Below are 22,519 nucleotides of genomic sequence, written 5' to 3' on the forward strand. Positions count from 1 at the left end.
GGGAATGTGCTGAGCATTTCACAGCTGTTTTAAAGAACATTATATCACTGGGATGTGACATCGAAAAATGTATTCATTTTTTTCCATCAAAATGTCGCTTTAGCCTGAGAGTTCTCATTTTCACATGAGATAACAGAAGAAAATAGACTCCAGAATTTGTGAAATTATTAATTCCCAGTTGCGAGAAGATCCTGTATGTGGCTGCATCATCAGTGATGTTCACCTCAGGGGCTGGGCTAGTCCAGCACGATGTGCACAGTGACAGTGCACTCTCTCGCCAGTTCAGATCAGCAGTAACACCCAAACTGTCATCTCAGGGGCTGGGCAAGTCCTGCACGATGTGCACAGTGACAGTGCACTCTCTCGCCAGTTCAGATCAGCAGTAACACCCAAACTGTCATCTCAGGGGCTGGGCAAGTCCTGCACGATGTGCACAGTGACAGTGCACTCTCTCGCCAGTTCAGATCAGCAGTGACACTCAAACTGTGTAAAGTACTTACAATAAACTCGGCAGGTACCCTCCCCTCCCTGGGTCCAGTCCGACTCCCTGCCGCTGCTTTGAACCTGGTGTTTTGACTACAGGGATGACATCACTTCAACCACGTGCGTCACCGCTAGCCAATCACTGAGTTCAGTTCATATGTACAGGCTCTGCATATGTATTTATGCTAACATTTGTTTCTTTTTATGGTGCTCATGAGCTGGTGGTGATATTTTATATTTTCATATCATCGATTTAAATTTTGCAATTTTTTTGTAGACCCCCCTACATCTTGCATTCCTGGGTCATGTTTTTAATATCAAATGGGTATTCGCATCTCCAAGATATTTAGTAGGTGTAACACTAATAATATTATCAAATACCTCCAATTAGAAATGTAGTATAGTTCTTCTGATTCACTGTGTCGCTTACTCCATGGCAGGACACTGAAGTAGCTTAGGTATCCATGGTTACGTCCACTTATTTAGTGACAGTTAGCTACTAGAAGTCATAACCGTGGATACCTAAACTACCGCAATGCCCTGTATATGGTAAGCAGCATAGCTAATCAAATGAACTATACTACATTTCTAATTGGAGGTATTTGTTAATATTATTAGTATTACACCTACTACATTCTGGAATAGGATTTTCGAGATTTTTAAGCCATTATAGTTTTAAGAATAGTAAAATAAAATCTATTTAATATGAACCATTCAGTATATGTTACAGATAGAAGATTGTATTGGAGCATTACACCTGTTTATTGATCACTTCTTTTCCCGGATTTTTGAGTGTCAGTGATTGAAAACCAGTTCAGTAATACCAATAAAGTGTCTTTTTTTTACTTTTTCATAAAACTAGGTGTTTTAGGGTAGATTATTTTTCAGGTTATTCTTGCTTTGCTTTTTTTTTTACATTTTTACAAATTTTGTTGGAGTTTTGTTTACTTAGTACCCATTAGGACTTGATCTTTCACTGGTCTTACCCCTGGTCTATTACACTGCAATACTTATGTGAGCTATACATGGAAAGGCGCTCATTTCTTTACTTCATTCACTGTATCCTACACTGCTTTTATAACATCATATGGTAAAATAACAAAAAAAAAAAAAATCAAACCATTGCCCATGCCAGCACAAACCATTGCCATACCCAGCCCATAAGCTGCTTGTCCTAATATTATCACAAAATGACTGGAACCAAAAACAGGGACAAACATAGAAATATACATGAAAAATTGATTTTTTTTATTTGCACATCACAACTTCAGAATGAAAAAGATCACACTTACCTCTGCAAGATGTGCTAGTAGAGCTATGCTCTGGACAGTTTTTCCTAGGCCCATTTCATCGGCTAGGATGCCATTAATACCCTAAGATGCAAATTTTAAAAAAAAAAATAGTTAAAAAAAAAAACTTGCTATTGTTTATAACTTACGGTAATCATTTAAAGGGAATCTGTCAGCAGGTTTTTCCTACCCCATCTGAGAGCATCTGATTCCGACTCCAGCGATGTGTCACTTACTGGGCTGCTTGCTGCAATTTTCACTAAAAAAAGCCTTGTTTTATCTGCTGTACAGCTAGCAGTTCTCTAAATGCTGAGCTCTGTGTAACCCCGCCCACATCACTGATTGGCAGCTTCTGTGTACACTGTACATAGGCAGAAAACAATCAGTGGTGGGGGCGTAGTTATAAAGAACTCATGAATGTGGAGGACTACTAGACAGGGCTACTAGTCCTCTAGTGATAATCTTCTGCTGATAAAACTCTAATTTGATGAAAAACTACAGCAAGCAGCCCAGTAAGTGACACATTGCTGAAATTAGGGTCTATCTATTTTTACATTACGTGTCTCTCAGATTAGGTGATAAAGGTCTTGTGACATAATTATCTTTACCCCGTGGATAACCTTGTTCCATACAATCACACTGCCAAGAGGAATGGAGTGTCTGGTCAAATCTATGGCACTGAACTATGCAGTCCAAGCAGCCGGGCTGACAACAATATAACAACTATTAGCTATCAAGCAGATAGTTAATCACTTATCACCACTGGTAGATATCTGATATTTACCTACACTGGAATACCTCCAGAAATATTTTAGTTATTGTAGTAGAAGCCATTTAGTACATGTTCTCAGAAACAATTATTCTACAACCCTACAAATTACAGAATAAAAAAAGAACAGATCGGTGTCGGAGATATAAATATAAGGAGACTGCATACAGTTATTGTGCAGCGGCTGGAAGCTGCAGCAATTCAGGGGGGATGCTCTCAAGAATATTAACCCCCTTTCCAAGCTAGGATAGGCTATACTAGTATGTTTTTCGCTATGTCTATGGAATAGGCTCAGGAGCTAGGGCCGCAGCATATCTGGCCGATGCCGACTGTGCTATACAGCTGGCATCCCCCTGTAAAACCCATGGATTAACCATTTAAATGCTCCTCTAATTCACGGACATCGGAATTTAAATGGACTTGTTGCTTTTGGGTGTGTGCACCGGCCCCCATCGCCACAAACCACCATCTCAACATGATCATGGGGGTGTCGATGACTCGTCAAAACAAAAATGGACATCCAAAAACAAATACTGGCCACAAGGGATATGGGTTAAGGAATATTTTTCAATAAGAAAAAAAAAAAAAAAAGAAGTGTTCACTAGCTTGTGAAAAACACTTAAAAATGGTTTAGTCTAAAAACATTGTTTTTTTAACCATTTTTGTTCAAGGTGTTTCTTCAGCTTCTTTGCATTAGTCATTTTTGGATTTTTTCAAATCGAAACATCTCACAAGATGACAAGCTGCTTCGTTTTCACTTTTGAAAAAAAACAAAAATGTGCACTATACATGTATTTCCCGTTTACACGAACAGGTTATTTAACTACTTCTGGAGGGCCCATAGACAATAAGGGTATGGGCACATGTTGCAGATTTGCCTCTGGAATTTTCTGTGCGGATTCTGCATCTCTGGGCAGAAAACACAGGTGCAAGTGATTTTTCTTGCGGATTTTGTGCGGTTTTCATGCGTTTTTACCCCTGCGGATTTCTATAATGGAATGGGCACAGAAACGCAGCAGATCTGCACAAAAGAAGTGACATGCTCCTTTTTTGAATCTGCTGCGTTTTCCGTGCAGATTTTTCCGCACCGTTAGCAGAGCATTTTTTTCCATTGATTATCATTGTACTGTAAATCACTTGCGGATCTACAGCGTTTCTGCACGGAAAAAACGCTGCGGATCTGCAGGAAATCCGCAACGTGTGCACATAGCCTTAATGTCTGAGTAGTTGTCATTACACTCAGCAGGGACGTCACTGTAAATTAAAGAGCTGCATGCGCAGACACGACCAGACTCCCCATAGAGGAGGCAGAGACAGTTCATTGGCGCCTTTGTCTTCCAGATCGCTTTATACACGGCGCTAGTAAAGCACTGTATCTACAGTAATAGGAAGAGCTAATGGCGCTTCTCCCCCCAGACCCGCCGGTCATGTATCACTGGGTGCAGGGAGGGAGCAGGAGCCACAGTCCGCTCCAGGAGGCGGCATTTCCACTGTAACTTGATCTAATACACCAGCTCCAGTTACAGGGGAAATCATAAAAAAAAATATTTAAATGTAGAAATGCCCCCCTTTAACATAAAAAGGCTGCTGACAAAACCATCAAAAAATACACCGTTTTCGATATATAAAAATAATTAAAATAAGGGGACCGAATTTTATTTCAGTGATCCTGTGTCATTTTAAAACATTTAAATAATAATAATTTATTTCCTTTATTTTCCGACTGATATGAGAGTATATGAGACCTCCCAATTCAATCAGTGGAAAGAACTCTACAATGTCAGAGCAAGTAAAAGGTCCAAGTGTCAGAATAAAGAAGTAAAAGCAATATGCCTTTGAGGCGAAAAACAACTGGGCAGAAACAAAGATAAAGCCAAACAGAACCCAGCAGTGACACCTGCATACAGGAGAAACAGGGTTAGACCGGGGTAAAGGTAAATCATGGCGCATGGATGATCGTGACTGTGGCTGCAATGTGTGACCCTAGATTGGCCTTAAAGGCGACCTGTCAGCAGGTTTTTGCCATTTAATCTGAGAACAGCATATTGTACTTTTAATTTAAGTAATGTTTTATCAGCAGGAGATTATCACTATTGGACTAGGTGTCGAAGGCTACCCAGTCCAGCTAATTTGTGTAACCCCACCCCATCACTGATAGGCAGCTTCCTATGTACATTGTCAGCGAGCCTATCAGTGGTGTTGGTGGGGTTATACAGAGCTCAGATGCAGCTGCGCTATGATTGCTATCGCAGTGCAGCAAGCAGCCCAGTAGGTGACACACTCCTGGAATCAGGGTCTCTGCCCCTACATTATGCTACTCTAAGAATCCATTACCAAAAACTGCTGACAGATTCCCTTTGACTGTCATTTTTCATGATCATAATATACCCTGCCACAAGGTAAAGCGTGGAAAGGGTTACTGCTTTTGTTCTCTGGTGTAGTTCACCTTCTAGCATAAAGCACCACTTCATTATGCTGGTCAAGACATCAGCAACGGCAAATCTACCATGCCAGGAAAGTATTGTGCATGGATCCAAATAATTAGACTTGTGTACAACAACTTTACTGACCAGCATACAGGGGGGTGCCATCATGCCAGAAGTTTAGACCATGCAGGAGAAAAAAAAAACTGTAGGTAAAATATAAAGCTTTTCTTCACGAAAGGAGCATCAATGAAGTCCCATGGCCAGGAAACATTGGACCAACTAAATATTTATGTAGGAAATCTATACAGAATTGGTCCACAATGAGACATTATTTTTTATAGATTTTCACTGCGTTACCTGTTCATAAAGGTTGGCCAGCCAATTCATGCCTTTGAGCTGGTACCCTTTGAGTTTTCCATTGAATATGGTGGGCTGCGGGATATCCTCTCCTGCCCTTATAGAGGGGTTAGCCAGGCTGTAACTTTCTCCAAAGCCTGTTTCGGATTTGTTGGCCACCCGAAAAGCAGCTAATCTGCTTTCTCTGGCATCTTCATCAAAGGACCTTTTCTACAAAAAAAAGAAATGACTAGAAATAAAATGCTTCAATATTGCCGACAAAAGAAAAACACTTGACATGCACTGCACAGAGTGAACCTGCAGAATCAGAAAAAAAATGAGAGTGATAAATTCAAAAAAGCTGAGCACTGAGCTTTAATGGTCTCGTCACATGTGCCTTATGTGGTAATGGTGTGAAAAGAATCAGTTGTAACCAGCAAACCCATAGACATAATGGTGTCAACCTACACAACAGGCCCACAAAGCTTAGATGAGATATGAGGAACAAAATTGTAAGACTAAGGATAGGGCCAGAGCTGGAGCAGGCCAGGAGACAAGGCGGGTCCAGGAGACGGGGCGGTAAGAGAGTCGGGGCGGGGAGAGAGCAGGAGCCGAGACAGGGCCAAAGCAGGAGCCGAAACAGGGAGAGAGCAGGAGCGGAGACAGGGATAGAGCAGGAGCCGAGACAGGGCCAGAGCAGGAGCCGAGACAGGGCCAGAGCAGGAGCCGAGACAAGGCCAGAGGAGGAGCCGAGACAGGAATAGAGCAGGAGCCGAGACAGGGCCAGAGCAGGAGCCGAGACAGGGCCAGAGCAGGAGCCGAGACAAGGCCAGAGGAGGAGCGGAGACAGGGATAGAGCAGGAGCCGAGACAGGGCCAGAGCAGGAGCCGAGACAGGGCCAGAGCAGGAGCCGAGACAAGGCCAGAGGAGGAGCCGAGACAGGGATAGAGCAGGAGCCGAGACAGGGCCAGAGCAGGAGCCGAGACAGGGATAGAGCAGGAGCCGAGACAGGGATAAAGCAGGAACCGAGGCAGGGCCAGAGCAGGAGCCGAGACAGGGATAGAGCAGGAGCCGAGACAGGGATAAAGCAGGAACCGAGACAGGGCCAGAGCAGGAGCCGAGACAAGGCCAGAGGAGGAGCGGAGACAGGGATAGAGCAGGAGCCGAGACAGGGCCAGAGCAGGAGCCGAGACAGGGCCAGAGCAGGAGCCGAGACAAGGCCAGAGGAGGAGCCGAGACAGGGATAGAGCAGGAGCCGAGACAGGGCCAGAGCAGGAGCCGAGACAGGGATAGAGCAGGAGCCGAGACAGGGCCAGAGCAGGAGCCGAGACAGGGCCAGAGCAGGAGCCGAGACAAGGCCAGAGGAGGAGCCGAGACAGGGATAGAGCAGGAGCCGAGACAGGGCCAGAGCAGGAGCCGAGACAGGGATAGAGCAGGAGCCGAGACAGGGCCAGAGCAGGAGCCGAGACAGGGCCAGAGCAGGAGCCGAGACAGGGCCAGAGCAGGAGCCGAGACAGGGCCAGAGCAGGAGCCGAGACAGGGATAGAGCAGGAGCCGAGACAGGGCCAGAGCAGGAGCCGAGACAGGTATAGAGCAGGAGCCGAGACAGGGCCAGAGCAGGAGCCGAGACAGGGTCAGAGCAGGAGCCGAGACAGGGATAGAGCAAGAGCCGAGGCAGGGCCAGAGCAGGAGCCGAGGCAGGGAGAGAGCAGGAGCCGAGACAGGGATAGAGCAGGAGCCGAGACAGGGCCAGAGCAGGAGCCGAGACAGGGCCAGAGCAGGAGCCGAGACAGGAATAGAGCAGGAGCCGAGACAGGGATAGAGCAAGAGCCGAGGCAGGGCCAGAGCAGGAGCCGAGAAAGGGATAGAGCAGGAGCCGAGACAGGGATAGAGCAGGAGCCGAGACAGGGCCAGAGCAGGAGCCGAGACAGGGCCAGAGCAGGAGCCGAGACAGGGTCAGAGCAGGAGCCGAGACAGGGATAGAGCAAGAGCCGAGGCAGGGCCAGAGCAGGAGCCGAGGCAGGGAGAGAGCAGGAGCCGAGACAGGGATAGAGCAGGAGCCGAGACAGGTATAGAGCAGGAGCCGAGACAGGGCCAGAGCAGGAGCCGAGACAGGGCCAGAGCAGGAGCCGAGACAGGGCCAGAGCAGGAGCCGAGACAGGGCCAGAGCAGGAGCCGAGACAGGGCCAGAGCAGGAGCCGAGACAGGGCCAGAGCAGGAGCCGAGACAGGGCCAGAGCAGGAGCCGAGACAGGGATAGAGCAAGAGCCGAGGCAGGGCCAGAACAGGAGCCGAGGCAGGGAGAGAGCAGGAGCCGAGACAGGGATAGAGCAGGAGCCGAGACAGGGCCAGAGCAGGAGCCGAGACAGGGCCAGAGCAGGAGCCGAGACAGGGATAGAACAGGAGCCGAGACAGGGATAGAGCAGGAGCCGAGGCAGGGATAGAGCAGGAGCCGAGACAGGGCCAGAGCAGGAGCCGAGACAGGGATAGAGCAGGAGCCGAGACAGGGATAGAGCAGGAGCCGAGGCAGGGATAGAGCAGGAGCCGAGACAGGGATAGAGCAGGAGCCGAGACAGGGATAGAGCAGGAGCCGAGGCAGGGATAGAGCAGGAGCCGAGGCAGGGATAGAGCAGGAGCCGAGACAGGGCCAGAGCAGGAGCCGAGACAGGGATAGAGCAGGAGCCGAGACAGGGATAGAGCAGGAGCCCAGACAGGGCCAGAGCAGGAGCCGAGACAGGGATAGAGCAGGAGCCGAGACAGGGATAGAGCAGGAGCCGAGGCAGGGCCAGAGCAGGAGCCGAGACAGGGATAGAGCAGGAGCCGAGACAGGGCCAGAGCAGGAGCCGAGACAGGGATAGAGCAGGAGCCGAGACAGGGATAGAGCAGAAGCCCAGACAGGGCCAGAGCAGGAGCCGAGACAGGGATAGAGCAGGAGCCGAGAGAGGGTCAGAGCAGGAGCCGAGACAGGGATAGAGCACGAGCCGAGGCAGGGCCAGAGCAGGAGCCGAGGCAGGGAGAGAGCAGGAGCCGAGACAGGGATAGAGCAGGAGCCGAGACAGGGATAGAGCAGGAGCCGAGACAGGGCCAGAGCAGGAGCCGAGACAGGGCCAGAGCAGGAGCCGAGACAGGAACAGAGCAGGAGCCGAGACAGGGATAGAGCAAGAGCCGAGGCAGGGCCAGAGCAGGAGCCGAGGCAGGGAGAGAGCAGGAGCCGAGACAGGGATAGAGCAGGAGCCGAGACAGGTATAGAGCAGGAGCCGAGACAGGGCCAGAGCAGGAGCCGAGACAGGGCCAGAGCAGGAGCCGAGACAGGGCCAGAGCAGGAGCCGAGACAGGGCCAGAGCAGGAGCCGAGACAGGGCCAGAGCAGGAGCCGAGACAGGGCCAGAGCAGGAGCCGAGACAGGGCCAGAGCAGGAGCCGAGACAGGGATAGAGCAAGAGCCGAGGCAGGGCCAGAGCAGGAGCCGAGGCAGGGAGAGAGCAGGAGCCGAGACAGGGATAGAGCAGGAGCCGAGACAGGGCCAGAGCAGGAGCCGAGACAGGGCCAGAGCAGGAGCCGAGACAGGGCCAGAGCAGGAGCCGAGACAGGGATAGAGCAGGAGCCGAGACAGGGATAGAGCAGGAGCCGAGGCAGGGATAGAGCAGGAGCCGAGACAGGGCCAGAGCAGGAGCCGAGACAGGGATAGAGCAGGAGCCGAGACAGGGATAGAGCAGGAGCCGAGGCAGGGATAGAGCAGAAGCCGAGACAGGGCCAGAGCAGGAGCCGAGACAGGGATAGAGCAGGAGCCGAGACAGGGATAGAGCAGGAGCCCAGACAGGGCCAGAGCAGGAGCCGAGACAGGGATAGAGCAGGATCCGAGACAGGGATAGAGCAGGAGCCGAGGCAGGGCCAGAGCAGGAGCCGAGACAGGGATAGAGCAGGAGCCGAGACAGGGCCAGAGCAGGAGCCGAGACAGGGATAGAGCAGGAGCCGAGACAGGGATAGAGCAGAAGCCCAGACAGGGCCAGAGCAGGAGCCGAGACAGGGATAGAGCAGGAGCCGAGGCAGGGCCAGAGCAGGAGCCGAGACAGGGATAGAGCAGGAGCCGAGGCAGGGCCAGAGCAGGAGCCGAGACAGGGATAGAGCAGGAGCCGAGACAGGGATAAAGCAGGAACCGAGACAGGGCCAGAGCAGGAGCCGAGACAGGGATAGAGCAGGAGCCGAGACAGGGATAGAGCAGGAGCTCAGACAGGGCCAGAGCAGGAGCCGAGACAGGGATAGAGCAGGAGCCGAGACAGGGATAGAGCAGGAGCCGAGGCAGGGCCAGAGCAGGAGCCGAGACAGGGATAGAGCAGGAGCCGAGACAGGGCCAGAGCAGGAGCCGAGACAGGGATAGAGCAGGAGCCGAGACAGGGATAGAGCAGAAGCCCAGACAGGGCCAGAGCAGGAGCCGAGACAGGGATAGAGCAGGAGCCGAGAGAGGGTCAGAGCAGGAGCCGAGACAGGGATAGAGCACGAGCCGAGGCAGGGCCAGAGCAGGAGCCGAGGCAGGGAGAGAGCAGGAGCCGAGACAGGGATAGAGCAGGAGCCGAGACAGGGCCAGAGCAGGAGCCGAGACAGGGCCAGAGCAGGAGCCGAGACAGGAACAGAGCAGGAGCCGAGACAGGGATAGAGCAAGAGCCGAGGCAGGGCCAGAGCAGGAGCCGAGGCAGGGAGAGAGCAGGAGCCGAGACAGGGATAGAGCAGGAGCCGAGACAGGTATAGAGCAGGAGCCGAGACAGGGCCAGAGCAGGAGCCGAGACAGGGCCAGAGCAGGAGCCGAGACAGGGCCAGAGCAGGAGCCGAGACAGGGCCAGAGCAGGAGCCGAGACAGGGCCAGAGCAGGAGCCGAGACAGGGCCAGAGCAGGAGCCGAGACAGGGCCAGAGCAGGAGCCGAGACAGGGATAGAGCAAGAGCCGAGGCAGGGCCAGAGCAGGAGCCGAGGCAGGGAGAGAGCAGGAGCCGAGACAGGGATAGAGCAGGAGCCGAGACAGGGCCAGAGCAGGAGCCGAGACAGGGCCAGAGCAGGAGCCGAGACAGGGCCAGAGCAGGAGCCGAGACAGGGATAGAGCAGGAGCCGAGACAGGGATAGAGCAGGAGCCGAGGCAGGGATAGAGCAGGAGCCGAGACAGGGCCAGAGCAGGAGCCGAGACAGGGATAGAGCAGGAGCCGAGACAGGGATAGAGCAGGAGCCGAGGCAGGGATAGAGCAGGAGCCGAGACAGGGCCAGAGCAGGAGCCGAGACAGGGATAGAGCAGGAGCCGAGACAGGGATAGAGCAGGAGCCCAGACAGGGCCAGAGCAGGAGCCGAGACAGGGATAGAGCAGGAGCCGAGACAGGGATAGAGCAGGAGCCGAGGCAGGGCCAGAGCAGGAGCCGAGACAGGGATAGAGCAGGAGCCGAGACAGGGCCAGAGCAGGAGCCGAGACAGGGATAGAGCAGGAGCCGAGACAGGGATAGAGCAGAAGCCCAGACAGGGCCAGAGCAGGAGCCGAGACAGGGATAGAGCAGGAGCCGAGGCAGGGCCAGAGCAGGAGCCGAGACAGGGATAGAGCAGGAGCCGAGGCAGGGCCAGAGCAGGAGCCGAGACAGGGATAGAGCAGGAGCCGAGACAGGGATAAAGCAGGAACCGAGACAGGGCCAGAGCAGGAGCCGAGACAGGGATAGAGCAGGAGCCGAGACAGGGATAGAGCAGGAGCTCAGACAGGGCCAGAGCAGGAGCCGAGACAGGGATAGAGCAGGAGCCGAGACAGGGATAGAGCAGGAGCCGAGGCAGGGCCAGAGCAGGAGCCGAGACAGGGATAGAGCAGGAGCCGAGGCAGGGCCAGAGCAGGAGCCGAGACAAGGCCAGAGGAGGAGCAGAGAGAGGGATAGAGCAGGAGCCGAGACAGGGCCAGAGGAGGAGCCGAGACAGGGATAGAGCAGGAGCCGAGACAGGGATAGAGCAGGAGCCGAGACAGGGATAGAGCAGGAGCCGAGACAGGGCCAGAGCAGGAGCCGAGACAGGGATAGAGCAGGAGCCGAGACAGGGATAGAGCAGGAGCCGAGACAAGGATAGAGCAGGAGCCGAGACAGGGATAGAGCAGGAGCCGAGACAGGGCCAGAGCAGGAGCCGAGACAGGGCCAGAGCAGGAGCCGAGACAGGGCCAGAGCAGGAGCCGAGACAGGGCCAGAGCAGGAGCCGAGACAGGGATAGAGCAGGAGCCGAGACAGGGATAGAGCAGGAGCCGAGACAGGCCCAGAGCAGGAGCCGAGACAGGGATAGAGCAGGAGCCGAGACAGGGATAGAGCAGGAGCCGAGACAGGGATAGAGCAGGAGCCGAGGCAGGGCCAGAGCAGGAGCCGAGACAGGGATAGAGCAGGAACCGAGGCAGGGACAGAGCAGGAGCCAAGGCAGGGCCAGAGCAGGAGCCGAGACAGGGATAGAGCAGGAGCCGAGACAGGGCCAGAGCAGGAGCCGAGACAGGGCCAGAGGAGGAGCAGAGACAGGGCCAGAGCAGGAGCCGAGACAGGGATAGAGCAGGAGCCGAGACAGGGCCAGAGCAGGAGCCGAGACAGGGATAGAGCAGGAGCCGAGACTGGGATAGAGCAGGAGCCAAGACAGGGATAGAGAAAGGAGCCGAGACAGGGATAGAGCAGGAGCCGAGACAGGGATAGAGCAGGAGCCGAGACAGGGCCAGAGCAGGAGCCGAGACAGGGATAGAGCAGGAGCCGAGGCAGGGCCAGAGCAGGAGCCGAGAAAGGGATAGAGCAGGAGCCGAGACAGGGATAGAGCAGGAGCCGAGGCAGGGCCAGAGCAGGAGCCGAGACAGGGCCAGAGCAGGAGCCGAGACAGGGATAGAGCAGGAGCCGAGACAGGGATAGAGCAGGAGCCGAGGCAGGGATAGAGCAGGAGCCGAGGCAGGGCCAGAGGAGGAGCAGAGACAGGTATAGAGCAGGAGCCGAGACAGGGATAGAGCAGGAGCCGAGAAAGGGATAGAGCAGGAGCCGAGACATGGATAGAGCAGAAGCCGAGACAGGGATAGAGCAGGAGCCGAGACAGGGCCAGAGCAGGAGCCGAGACAGGGCCAGAGCAGGAGCAGAGACAGGGATAGAGCAGGAGCCGAGACAGGTATAGAGCAGGAGCCGAGACCGGGATAGAGCACGAGCCGAGACAGGGCCAGAGCAGGAGCCGAGACAGGGATAGAGCAGGAGCCCAGACAGGGCCAGAGCAGGAGCCGAGACAGGGCCAGATCAGGAGCCGAGACAGGTATAGAGCAGGAGCCGAGACAGGGCCAGAGCAGAAGCCGAGACAGGGATAGAGCAGGAGCCGAGACAGGGCCAGAGCAGGAGCTGAGACAGGGATAGAGCAGGAGCCGAGGCAGGGCCAGAGCAGGAGCCGAGACAGGGATAGAGCAGGAGCCGAGACAGGGCCAGAGCAGGAGCCGAGACAAGTATAGAGCAGGAGCCGAGACAGGGATAGAGCCGGAGCCGAGACAGGGATAGAGCAGGAGCCGAGGCAGGGCCAGAGCAGGAGCCGAGACAGGTATACAGGTCCTTCTCAAAAAATTAGCATATAGTGTTAAATTTCATTATTTACCATAATGTAATGATTACAATTAAACTTTCATATATTATAGATTCATTATCCACCAACTGAAATTTGTCAGGTCTTTTATTGTTTTAATACTGATGATTTTGGCATACAACTGCTGATAACCCAAAAAACCTGTCTCAATAAATTAGCATATCAAGAAAAGGTTCTCTAAACGACCTATTACCCTAATCTTCTGAATCAACTAATTAACTCTAAACACATGCAAAATATACCTGAGGCTTTTATAAACTCCCTGCCTGGTTCATTACTCAAAACCCCCATCATGGGTAAGACTAGCGACCTGACAGATGTCAAGAAGGCCATCATTGACACCCTCAAGCAAGAGGGTAAGACCCAGAAAGAAATTTCTCAACAAATAGGCTGTTCCCAGAGTGCTGTATCAAGGCACCTCAATGGTAAGTCTGTTGGAAGGAAACAATGTGGCAGAAAACGCTGTACAACGAGAAGAGGAGACCGGACCCTGAGGAAGATTGTGGAGAAGGACCGATTCCAGACCTTGGGGAACCTGAGGAAGCAGTGGACTGAGTCTGGTGTGGAAACATCCAGAGCCACCGTGCACAGGCGTGTGCAGGAAATGGGCTACACGTGCCGCATTCCCCAGGTAAAGCCACTTTTGAACCATAAACAGCGGCAGAGGCGCCTGACCTGGGCTACAGAGAAGCAGCACTGGACTGTTGCTAAGTGGTCCCAAGTACTTTTTTCTGATGAAAGCAAATTTTGCATGTCATTCGGAAATCAAGGTGCCAGAGTCTGGAGGAAGACTGGGGAGAAGGAAATGCCAAAATGCCTGAAGTCCAGTGTCAAGTACCCACAGTCAGTGATGGTGTGGGGTGCCATGTCAGCTGCTGGTGTTGGTCCACTGGGTTTCATCAAGGGCAGGGTCAATGCAGCTAGCTATCAGGAGATTTTGGAGCACTTCATGCTTCCATCGGCTGAAATGCTTTATGGAGATGAAGATTTCATTTTTCAGCACGACCTGGCACCTGCTCACAGTGCCAAAACCACTGGTAAATGGTTTACTGACCATGGTATTACTGTGCTCAATTGGCCTGCCAACTCTCCTGACCTGAACCCCATAGAGAATCTGTGGGATATTGTGAAGAGAAAGTTGAGAGACGCAAGACCCAACACTCTGGATGAGCTTAAGGCCGCTATTGAAGCATCCTGGGCCTCCATAACATCTCAGCAGTGTCACAGGCTGATTGCCTCCATGCCACGCCGCATTGAAGCAGTCATTTCTGCCAAAGGATTCCCGACCAAGTATTGAGTGCATAACTGAACATTATTATTTGTTGTTTTTTTTGTTTGTTATTAAAAAACACTTTTATTTGATTGGATGGGTGAAATATGCTAATTTATTGAGACAGGTTTTTTGGGTTATCAGGAGTTGTATGCCAAAATCATCAGTATTAAAACAATAAAAGACCTGACAAATTTCAGTTGGTGGATAATGAATCTATAATATATGAAAGTTTAATTGTAATCATTACATTATGGTAAATAATGAAATTTAACACTATATGCTAATTTTTTGAGAAGGACCTGTAGAGCAGGAGCCGAGACAGGGCCAGAAGAGGAGCCGAGACAGGGATAGAGCAGGAGCCGAGACAGGGATAGAGCAGGATCCGAGGCTGGGCCAGAGCAGGAGCCGAGACAGGTATAGAGCAGGAACCGAGAAAGGGCCAGAGGAGGAGCCGAGGCAGGGCCAGAGGAGGAGCCGAGGCAGGGCCAGAGCAGGAGCCGAGACAGGGATAGAGCAGGAGCCCAGACAGGGCCAGAGCAGGAGCCGAGACAGGGCCAGATCAGGAGCCGAGACAGGTATAGAGCAGGAGCCGAGACAGGGCCAGAGAAGAAGCCGAGACAGGGATAGAGCAGGAGCCGAGACAGGGCCAGAGCAGGAGCTGAGACAGGGCCAGAGCAAAAGCCGAGACAGGGATAGAGCAGGAGCCGAGACAGGGCCAGAGCAGGAGCCGAGACAAGTATAGAGCAGGAGCCGAGACAGGGATAGAGCAGGAGCCGAGACAGGGACAGAGCAGGAGCCGAGGCAGGGCCAGAGCAGGAGCCGAGACAGGTATAGAGCAGGAGCCGAGACAGGGCCAGAGGAGGAGCCGAGACAGGGATAGAGCAGGAGCCGAGACAGGGATAGAGCAGGATCCGAGGCTGGGCCAGAGCAGGAGCCGAGACAAGTATAGAGCAGGAGCCGAGACAGGGCCAGAGGAGGAGCCGAGGCAGGGCCAGAGGAGGAGCCGAGACAGGTATAGAGCAGGAGCCGAGGCAGGGCCAGAGCAGAAGCCGAGACAGGGATAGAGCAGGAGCCGAGGCAGGGCCAGAGCAGGAGCCGAGACAGGGATAGAGCAGGAGCCGAGACAGGGCCAGAGGAGGAGCCGAGACAGGGATAGAGCAGGAGCCGAGACAGGGATAGAGCAGGAGCCGTGGCAGGGCCAGAGCAGGAGCCGAGACAGGTATAGAGCAGGAGCCGAGACAGGGCCAGAGGAGGAGCCGAGGCAGGGCCAGAGCAGGAGCCGAGACAGGTATAGAGCAGGAGCTGAGGCAGGGCCAGAGCAGAAGCCGATACAGGGATAGAGCAGGAGCCGAGGCAGGGCCAGAGCAGGAGCCGAGACAGGGATAGAGCAGGAGCCGAGACAGGGCCAGAGAAGGAGCCGAGGCAGGGCCAGAGCAGGAGCCGAGACAGGTATAGAGCAGGAGCCGAGGCAGGGCCAGAGCAGAAGCCGAGACAGGGATAGAGCAGGAGCCCAGGCAGGGCCAGAGCAGGAGCTGAGACAGGGATAGAGCAGGAGCAGAGACAGGGCCAGAAGAGGAGCCGAGACAGGGATAGAGCAGGAGCCGAGGCAGGGCCAGAGCAGGAGCCGAGACAGGGATAGAGCAGGAGCAGAGACAGGGCCAGAGGAGGAGCAGAGACAGGGCCAGAGCAGTAGCCGAGACAAGGCCAGAGGAGGAGCAGAGACAGGGATAGAGCAGAAGCCGAGACTAAGCCAGACAGCAACATGTGTCACGCGACAGCAATTGTCAAATTATCAAAGACATTTGGGCAATGCCAATGACTTGCTGTTGCAGTATATTTTAGTGCTGTGATTTTTGCAGTACAAAAATAGCCAGATTACAGAGTAATCAATGGCATGCAACTTGCACTTAAGTCTGTGACGCGTGAGTCACTGTGACTTGTGAGCAATGAGGGAAAATTAACACCTTTTGAAATTTTCGACGGAGTGTCACAGAAGGTTGCACTGAAGCAGCATAGGAGATCATTAGATGTGATGTCATACTGCACAATCTCAATGTTGAGCGGCACAACTCACCATATCGCCCTAACCTTATTCCAGACATGGCGGATATTCATCAGCTGACATTTTGCAGAATTCCTTATCAATGTTCCATCCAAACTACTAGAGGGAGATTTATTAAGTTGCTTGTGCCAGAATTGTGTGAAAAAGGGTTGCGTAAATTTGTTCTATTGAAAAATGTTCAATTTGTTTTCAGGTTTACGAACCTTTCCAAATAGGTTGAGGAGTTTCATTAGGAGGATCCAGACCAACCTGACACCTAGCAGATTTATTATAATATACTCCATAACCAGATAACCAATAAATTAGGGAGAATTGCTACAACTGTTCATAGCAATCACAAACAGACATGCAAAGATATGACGAATTTACTAAAGAGGCCTTTGTCTCCTAATATATTTGTCATGTTTTACTCCAGCATACTCTAGAATAGGATAAGTGTCGAAAAAATACCTTTTCCCCTTATTGCAATAGCAAGGCTAACTTCAGATCTAAAGAGGATCGTGCACCAAATTTTTCATGTTGAACATGTAGAAACCTACTGTAACCTATTTTAGGGGGTGTTCTATTTCTCAAGTGTGTTGTTCCTGGCTTATGATTGGTCAGCATCATACAAGGAGAAGAAGTACACGCCCCCAATGAAAACTCTTATAACACCCACTTGGTTGTAACAAAAGTTAACCCATTGGGTGCCAAATACTTTGATTACTAATATCTTTGCAACATAGAGGCAAAATAGGGATTTTTGTGTACTCACCGTAAAATCCTTTTCTCCGAGCCATTCATTGGGGGACACAGACCGTGGGTGTATGCTGCTGCCAATAGGAGGCTGACACTAAGTGATACAAAAAAAACTTAGCTCCTCCCCTGCAGTATATACCCTCCTGCTGGCTCTCAGCTAACCAGTTCGGTGCAAAAGCAGTAGGAGATCAATAACAATATATGAGCGTATAGCATGTCATATTCTAAAAAAAAACAAGCATAAGCTAATAACAGGGTGGGAGCTGTGTCCCCCAATGAATGGCTCGGAGAAAAGGATTTTACGGTGAGTACACAAAAATCCCTATTTCTCCTTCGCCTCATTGGGGGACACAGACCGTGGGACGTCCCAAAGCAGTCCCTGGGTGGGGACAATAGATCAGGCCCTGTGTAACCGCTACTTACAAGTGTGCCACCGCGGCCTGCAGATTCCGCCTGCCCAGACTCACATCTATGGAAGTGTGGGAATTATAGTGCTTCAAGAATGCATGCGGACTGGACGAATCCGCAAGCTTGCAGGCGTGCCTTGCTGACGCCTGGTGCCTAGAACCCTTGATAGACAGAGAGATAGGCTGACATCTAGCACGGAAGGACTCCTGGATGGTGAAAAGAATTCACCATGTTATCATGGTCGATGAAACGGCTAAACCCTTCCTGAAAATGTCAGGAAGCCTTCCTCTACCGTCAGGAAGCCCAAATAAAAAGTCCAACCTTCAGAAGGACGCTGTCCTCAAGACGTACCTACTCAGAGCACTCACTTCGTCCAGAATATGGGGGATCTTATTCCATTTTGTGGACTGAAGCCAAAAGAGATGAGGGAAGAACTATGCAGTAATACAGTACCACCTTGGTAACAAGGGATGGAGATGGCCTGAGGACAACCTTGCCTCGAAGGTAATAAGGGAAAAAAGTCTGAAAGAGCAGAGAAGCTAGTTCCGAAGACTCGTCAGAGTGAGAATATCGCAGAGGAGAACGGGACGACTTTCCCTGATAGTAAAGTCTGCCCGGATGAAAAAGGAGCCTACTGTAAGGCTCCTAGGAATAATAAGGTCCCAATGATCTAACGGTATGCGATAGGGAAGAACTACGTGTGAAAACTCCCTGCGAGAAAGTCCCTACTTGCAGTTGTGCTGCGATAAGGCGAGAAGATACTAGCTCCGCAAACAAAAAACGGACGTGGTCAGTTCGGATCTCTGAGGATCACTGGGGCCCCTTTCTGCTTCCGAAAGGCTCTCGGAAGCAGTGGAAGGGGAGTTATGGAAACTGGTACCACGGCAGAACCAGAGCATGGAGAGCGATGGCTCTTGGATCTCGAGGCCGAACCACGAACTCGAGTACATTGGCCTTCAGTCTGGATGTCATCCCACCTACAACTGGAGAGCTCCAGTAAGGACAGATCTGATGGAAGACTTCGGGGTGAAGTTCCCACTGACTTGAGGCGGAACCCTGACGGCTGAATTTGTTTGCCGTTCAGAGTTCTACTTCTGGGATATATACTGCCGAGATCACCGAATAATAGACTTCGGCCCATCAGAGAAAGTGAGGTACCTCGGTCATGGCGCCTGATCGTGGGTACCTGCTAGATGACTGACGTAAGGCACCGCCGTGGCATTATCCAATTGAATTCGGATAGGGTGACCCGCCAGAAGGCAGTGGACCTGATGTAAGACTACCGTTCGGATCTCCAGAACAATGATGGGGAGAAGAAGACTGGCATTGGTAGTTACTAATAACCATTGAACCGGGAGAAAGGCCCTGGATAAAGAAGGAGCTCAGAGACTATTGTCTGAAAGTCTATTTGACTTGCTGAAAACGAGCGGAGTGAAGGAAACCGCTTCCATTGTCGTCACCATTTTTCCTCAGAACTCTCTTAGCAAATCGAATGAAATGAGGGGTGAGTAATCAAGTCCTCAGAACTCTCCTTGCGCGAGCTCCCTGTTGAAGGGCCATGACCTTGTCTCGAGGAAGAATTACCATCCTTCTATAAGTGTGCAGGATCATCCTCAAAAAGGATATCTGCTGGGCTGGAAATGAGGAGAACTTGTCTAAGTGTAGCTGCCAGCCCAGGAGAGAAGTTATCGCAAGAGATATAGACGACTCAGCGTAGTCCTGGAAGGGCGGCTAGACAGACCAAACAGGGCAGGACGAGCACGCCTTTAGAGTGCAAGAGAAACATGACATCCGCCATGACCCGAGCGAACACTCTGGGTGCGGAAGCAAGGCCAAAGGACAAGGTTGTGACATGAAAATGCTGTTGACGAATGGAAAGGCGAAGGAATTTTTGCAGAGGGCAAGCAACCCGAATGTCGATGGATGCCGGAAACTGCACCTTTTTCTGTTGAAGTAATGGCTGAGCGGAGGAACTCCATCCAAAGAAGGAGGACCATGTCAAAGGTTGTTAGAAGTTTGAGGTCCAGGGTTGATCTTACTTTTCGTTCCCCTGTTTGGAACCAAGATCCCTTAGATCTAGACTGTGCTGGACAATCCTTATACAATCCTTTGTCAGTCTCCCGCTCAAAGGATTTGATTGGCCAGTTGTTGCTGGTGTGAATCAAGGTAGTTAAGGTCTCCAGCCAGGAGACCATTGCTCTAGCAACCCATGCGGCCGCTAGGGAGGATAGAGCGCTGGACTCGAAGCCGCAAGACGGAACGAACCAGATTTGCTATCTGACAGTCCGTGGTGTTTTTAATTGGTGACCCATCAGGTAGGGATACTGGTAGGAATACCACAGGAGATTCTACCCGGTTAATCTGCCCCATGGCAGAATGTGCGGCTGCATCCAGCAGGTCATAGTCTCTTGCCATCTCCTCTTTTCACGGTGCAGAGATAAAAAGGAGGCACCCTCGATCCATCAACCTCTTAACAGGGAAGTGGAGAGGAATTGTCTGCCTTCTTGCATCATCCACTAAATAGTGGTGATGCAGAGGGGGGAGCTCGTACGCCAAAAAGGGTGCCTCTATATGTCCACAGAGTACAGGTCTCCAGGTGGACAGGACAGGTTGTCTGGCGTTAGGCCTGGATGCAGAAGAGGAAACATGGAGACGACACTCCGTGTGCTCGTCTGTTGATGGTGTGGGGAGATCGGTGCCCTTTAAAGGACCCGTCGCCCTTAAAAAACAGGCCAGGCATGGCATCCCACGTAGAGGCTTCTGTCCAGTGAATCACTTATCCGAATTGAATGACAAATGCTCTCGAGGCAGTTTAGTCTCTGAAGCTCTGGCAAGCTCAGGCAATATCCAATCCATATTCAGAGCCTTGTTGTCATCAAATCATTGGTGAGGGAGAAGGAAACGAAAAACTTCCGTTATCTAGATGCCTGTATGTTTCTAGACGCCTGCACGTTTCTAGAATACTTGCGGCCCCTGCTAGCCGACGGCTCCCATGTAGGATAGGGACCATGTATCTTGGTCCTGCGAGCACTCCAAACACAGAGGGTACACAGAGGGATTCAATCTCTTGGTCAGAGAACCATGGATTGGTCAGTGAAGAAGTCCACTGAGGGGAACTAGAGGATAAAGCTGGGGTCGGCGGCGGAGGGCTCCTCGGACTGATCAAGCGCCTTTAAGACCAGGAAATATTGGTCATACGCCTTTAAGACCAGGGAATACTGGTCATGCGCCTTTAAGAACAGAGAATACTGGTCATGCGCCTTTAAGACCAGGAAATACAGGCCATGCGCCTTTAAGATCGGGGAATACCGGCCATGCGCCTTTAAGACCGGGGAATACTGGTCATGCGCCTTTAAGACCAGAGCATACTGGTCATGCGCCTTTAAGACCAGAGAATACTGGTCATGCGCCTTTAAGACCAGAGAATACTGGTCATGCGCCTTTAAGACCAGAGAATACTGGTCATGCGCCTTTAAGACCAGAGAATACTGGTCATGCGCCTTTAAGACCAGGGAATACTGGTCATGCGCCTTTAAGACCAGGGAATACTGGTCATGCACCTTTAAGACCAGGGAATACTGGTCATGCACCTTTAAGACCAGGGAATACTGGTCATGCACCTTTAAGACCAGGGAATACTGGTCATGCACCTTTAAGACCAGGGAATACTGGTCATGCACCTTTAAGACCAGGGAATACTGGTCATGCACCTTTAAGACCAGGGAATACTGGTCATGCACCTTTAAGACCAGAGAATACTGGTCATGCACCTTTAAGACCAGAGAATACTGGTCATGCACCTTTAAGACCAGAGAATACTGGTCATGCACCTTTAAGACCAAAGAATACTGGCCATGCACCTTTAAGACCAGAGAATACTGGTCATGCACCTTTAAGACCAAAGAATACTGGCCATGCACCTTTAAGACCAGAGAATACTGGTCATGCACCTTTAAGACCAGAGAATACTGGTCGTGCACCTTTAAGACCAGAGAATACTGGTCATGCACCTTTAAGACCAGAGAGTACTGGTCGTGCACCTTTAAGACCAGAGAGTACTGGTCGTGCACCTTTAAGACCAGAGAATACTGGTCGTGCACCTTTAAGACCAGAGAATACTGGTCGTGCACCTTTAAGACCAGAGAATACTGGTCGTGCACCTTTAAGACCAGGGAATACTGGTCGTGCTCCTTTAAGACCAGGGAATACTGGTCATGCGCCTTTAAGACCAGGGAATACCGGTTTTTACATACCGGTAATAGGATTTTACGGAGCCACAACAGCACCCCTACGAGAGAGGGGATCCGCCCACCTTCCGGACAGGAACCTACAGAATTTAAAGGGGCGGTCCCCCTCACCACTCCAGTTTGTGTTTCAGAGTATAAGGGACACCGCCATTGAGTTAGTACATAAACATAGAAACTTAAACATTACTAAATACCATCACCTTCTAAAGAGTGATTTTTTAACAAGCACACTTTCCCCAAAGGGTGCAGAAACCAGTGAATAACTACGGGGGGGGAATGTGCGGGTGCTGTCGTGGCTCCGTAAAATCCTATTACCGGTACGTAAAAACCGGTTTTCCTATCGCCACGACAGCACCCCTACGAGAGATTTTCAAAGATCAATCACCTGGGAGGGACTACAGCACTAAGTACTGTACGGCCAAAAGCTAAATTGGCCTCTGAAGATAAGTCAAGACGATAATGTCTATAAAAGGTGGAAGGAGATGACCACGTTGCCGCCTTACATATTACGTCTATGGAGACGTCCGCTCTTTCCGCCCAGGATGAGGCCATGGCTCGAGTGGAGTGGGCCCTGATACCATCTGGTGGTGTCTGGCCTTTAGTAGTATAAGCAAGATATATGGCATCTCTTATCCATCTGGCGATAGACGCTTTTGTTACACTCGCCCCTTTCCTTGGATTCTGAAAGGAAACAGAGCCCTACTCTGCCTCCATGGTTCTGTTCTATGTAGGTACTCTAATAGAGTTCTTCTGACATCTAACATGTGATATTTCTGCTCGTCAGCTGAATTCGGACTGTCACAGAAAGACGGTAAAATTATTTCCTGACTTCTATGAAATTTGGAAGCTACTTTTGGTAGGTATGCTGGATCAGGTTTTAACACTACCCTGTCCTGAAAGAC

At 51.6% G+C, this 22,519-nt stretch overlaps 1 protein-coding gene across 2 annotated transcripts in view; it reads right to left on the reverse strand.

The window, feature by feature from the left end:
• Positions 1 to 22,519, reverse strand: part of INO80 (INO80 complex ATPase subunit) — a 171,826-nt gene that overhangs the window by 76,554 nt on the left and 72,753 nt on the right. For both annotated transcript variants that reach the window (XM_069730102.1, XM_069730109.1), the window contains 2 exons: positions 5,325 to 5,534; positions 1,776 to 1,856 (listed from right to left, as the gene is read on the reverse strand). In XM_069730102.1, the coding sequence (XP_069586203.1) occupies positions 1,776 to 1,856; positions 5,325 to 5,534 (291 nt within the window). The remainder of the gene's footprint in view (positions 1 to 1,775; positions 1,857 to 5,324; positions 5,535 to 22,519) is intronic.

Source organism: Ranitomeya imitator, chromosome 1, assembly GCF_032444005.1.
Source record: "Ranitomeya imitator isolate aRanImi1 chromosome 1, aRanImi1.pri, whole genome shotgun sequence".
Taxonomy (NCBI): domain Eukaryota; kingdom Metazoa; phylum Chordata; class Amphibia; order Anura; family Dendrobatidae; genus Ranitomeya; species Ranitomeya imitator.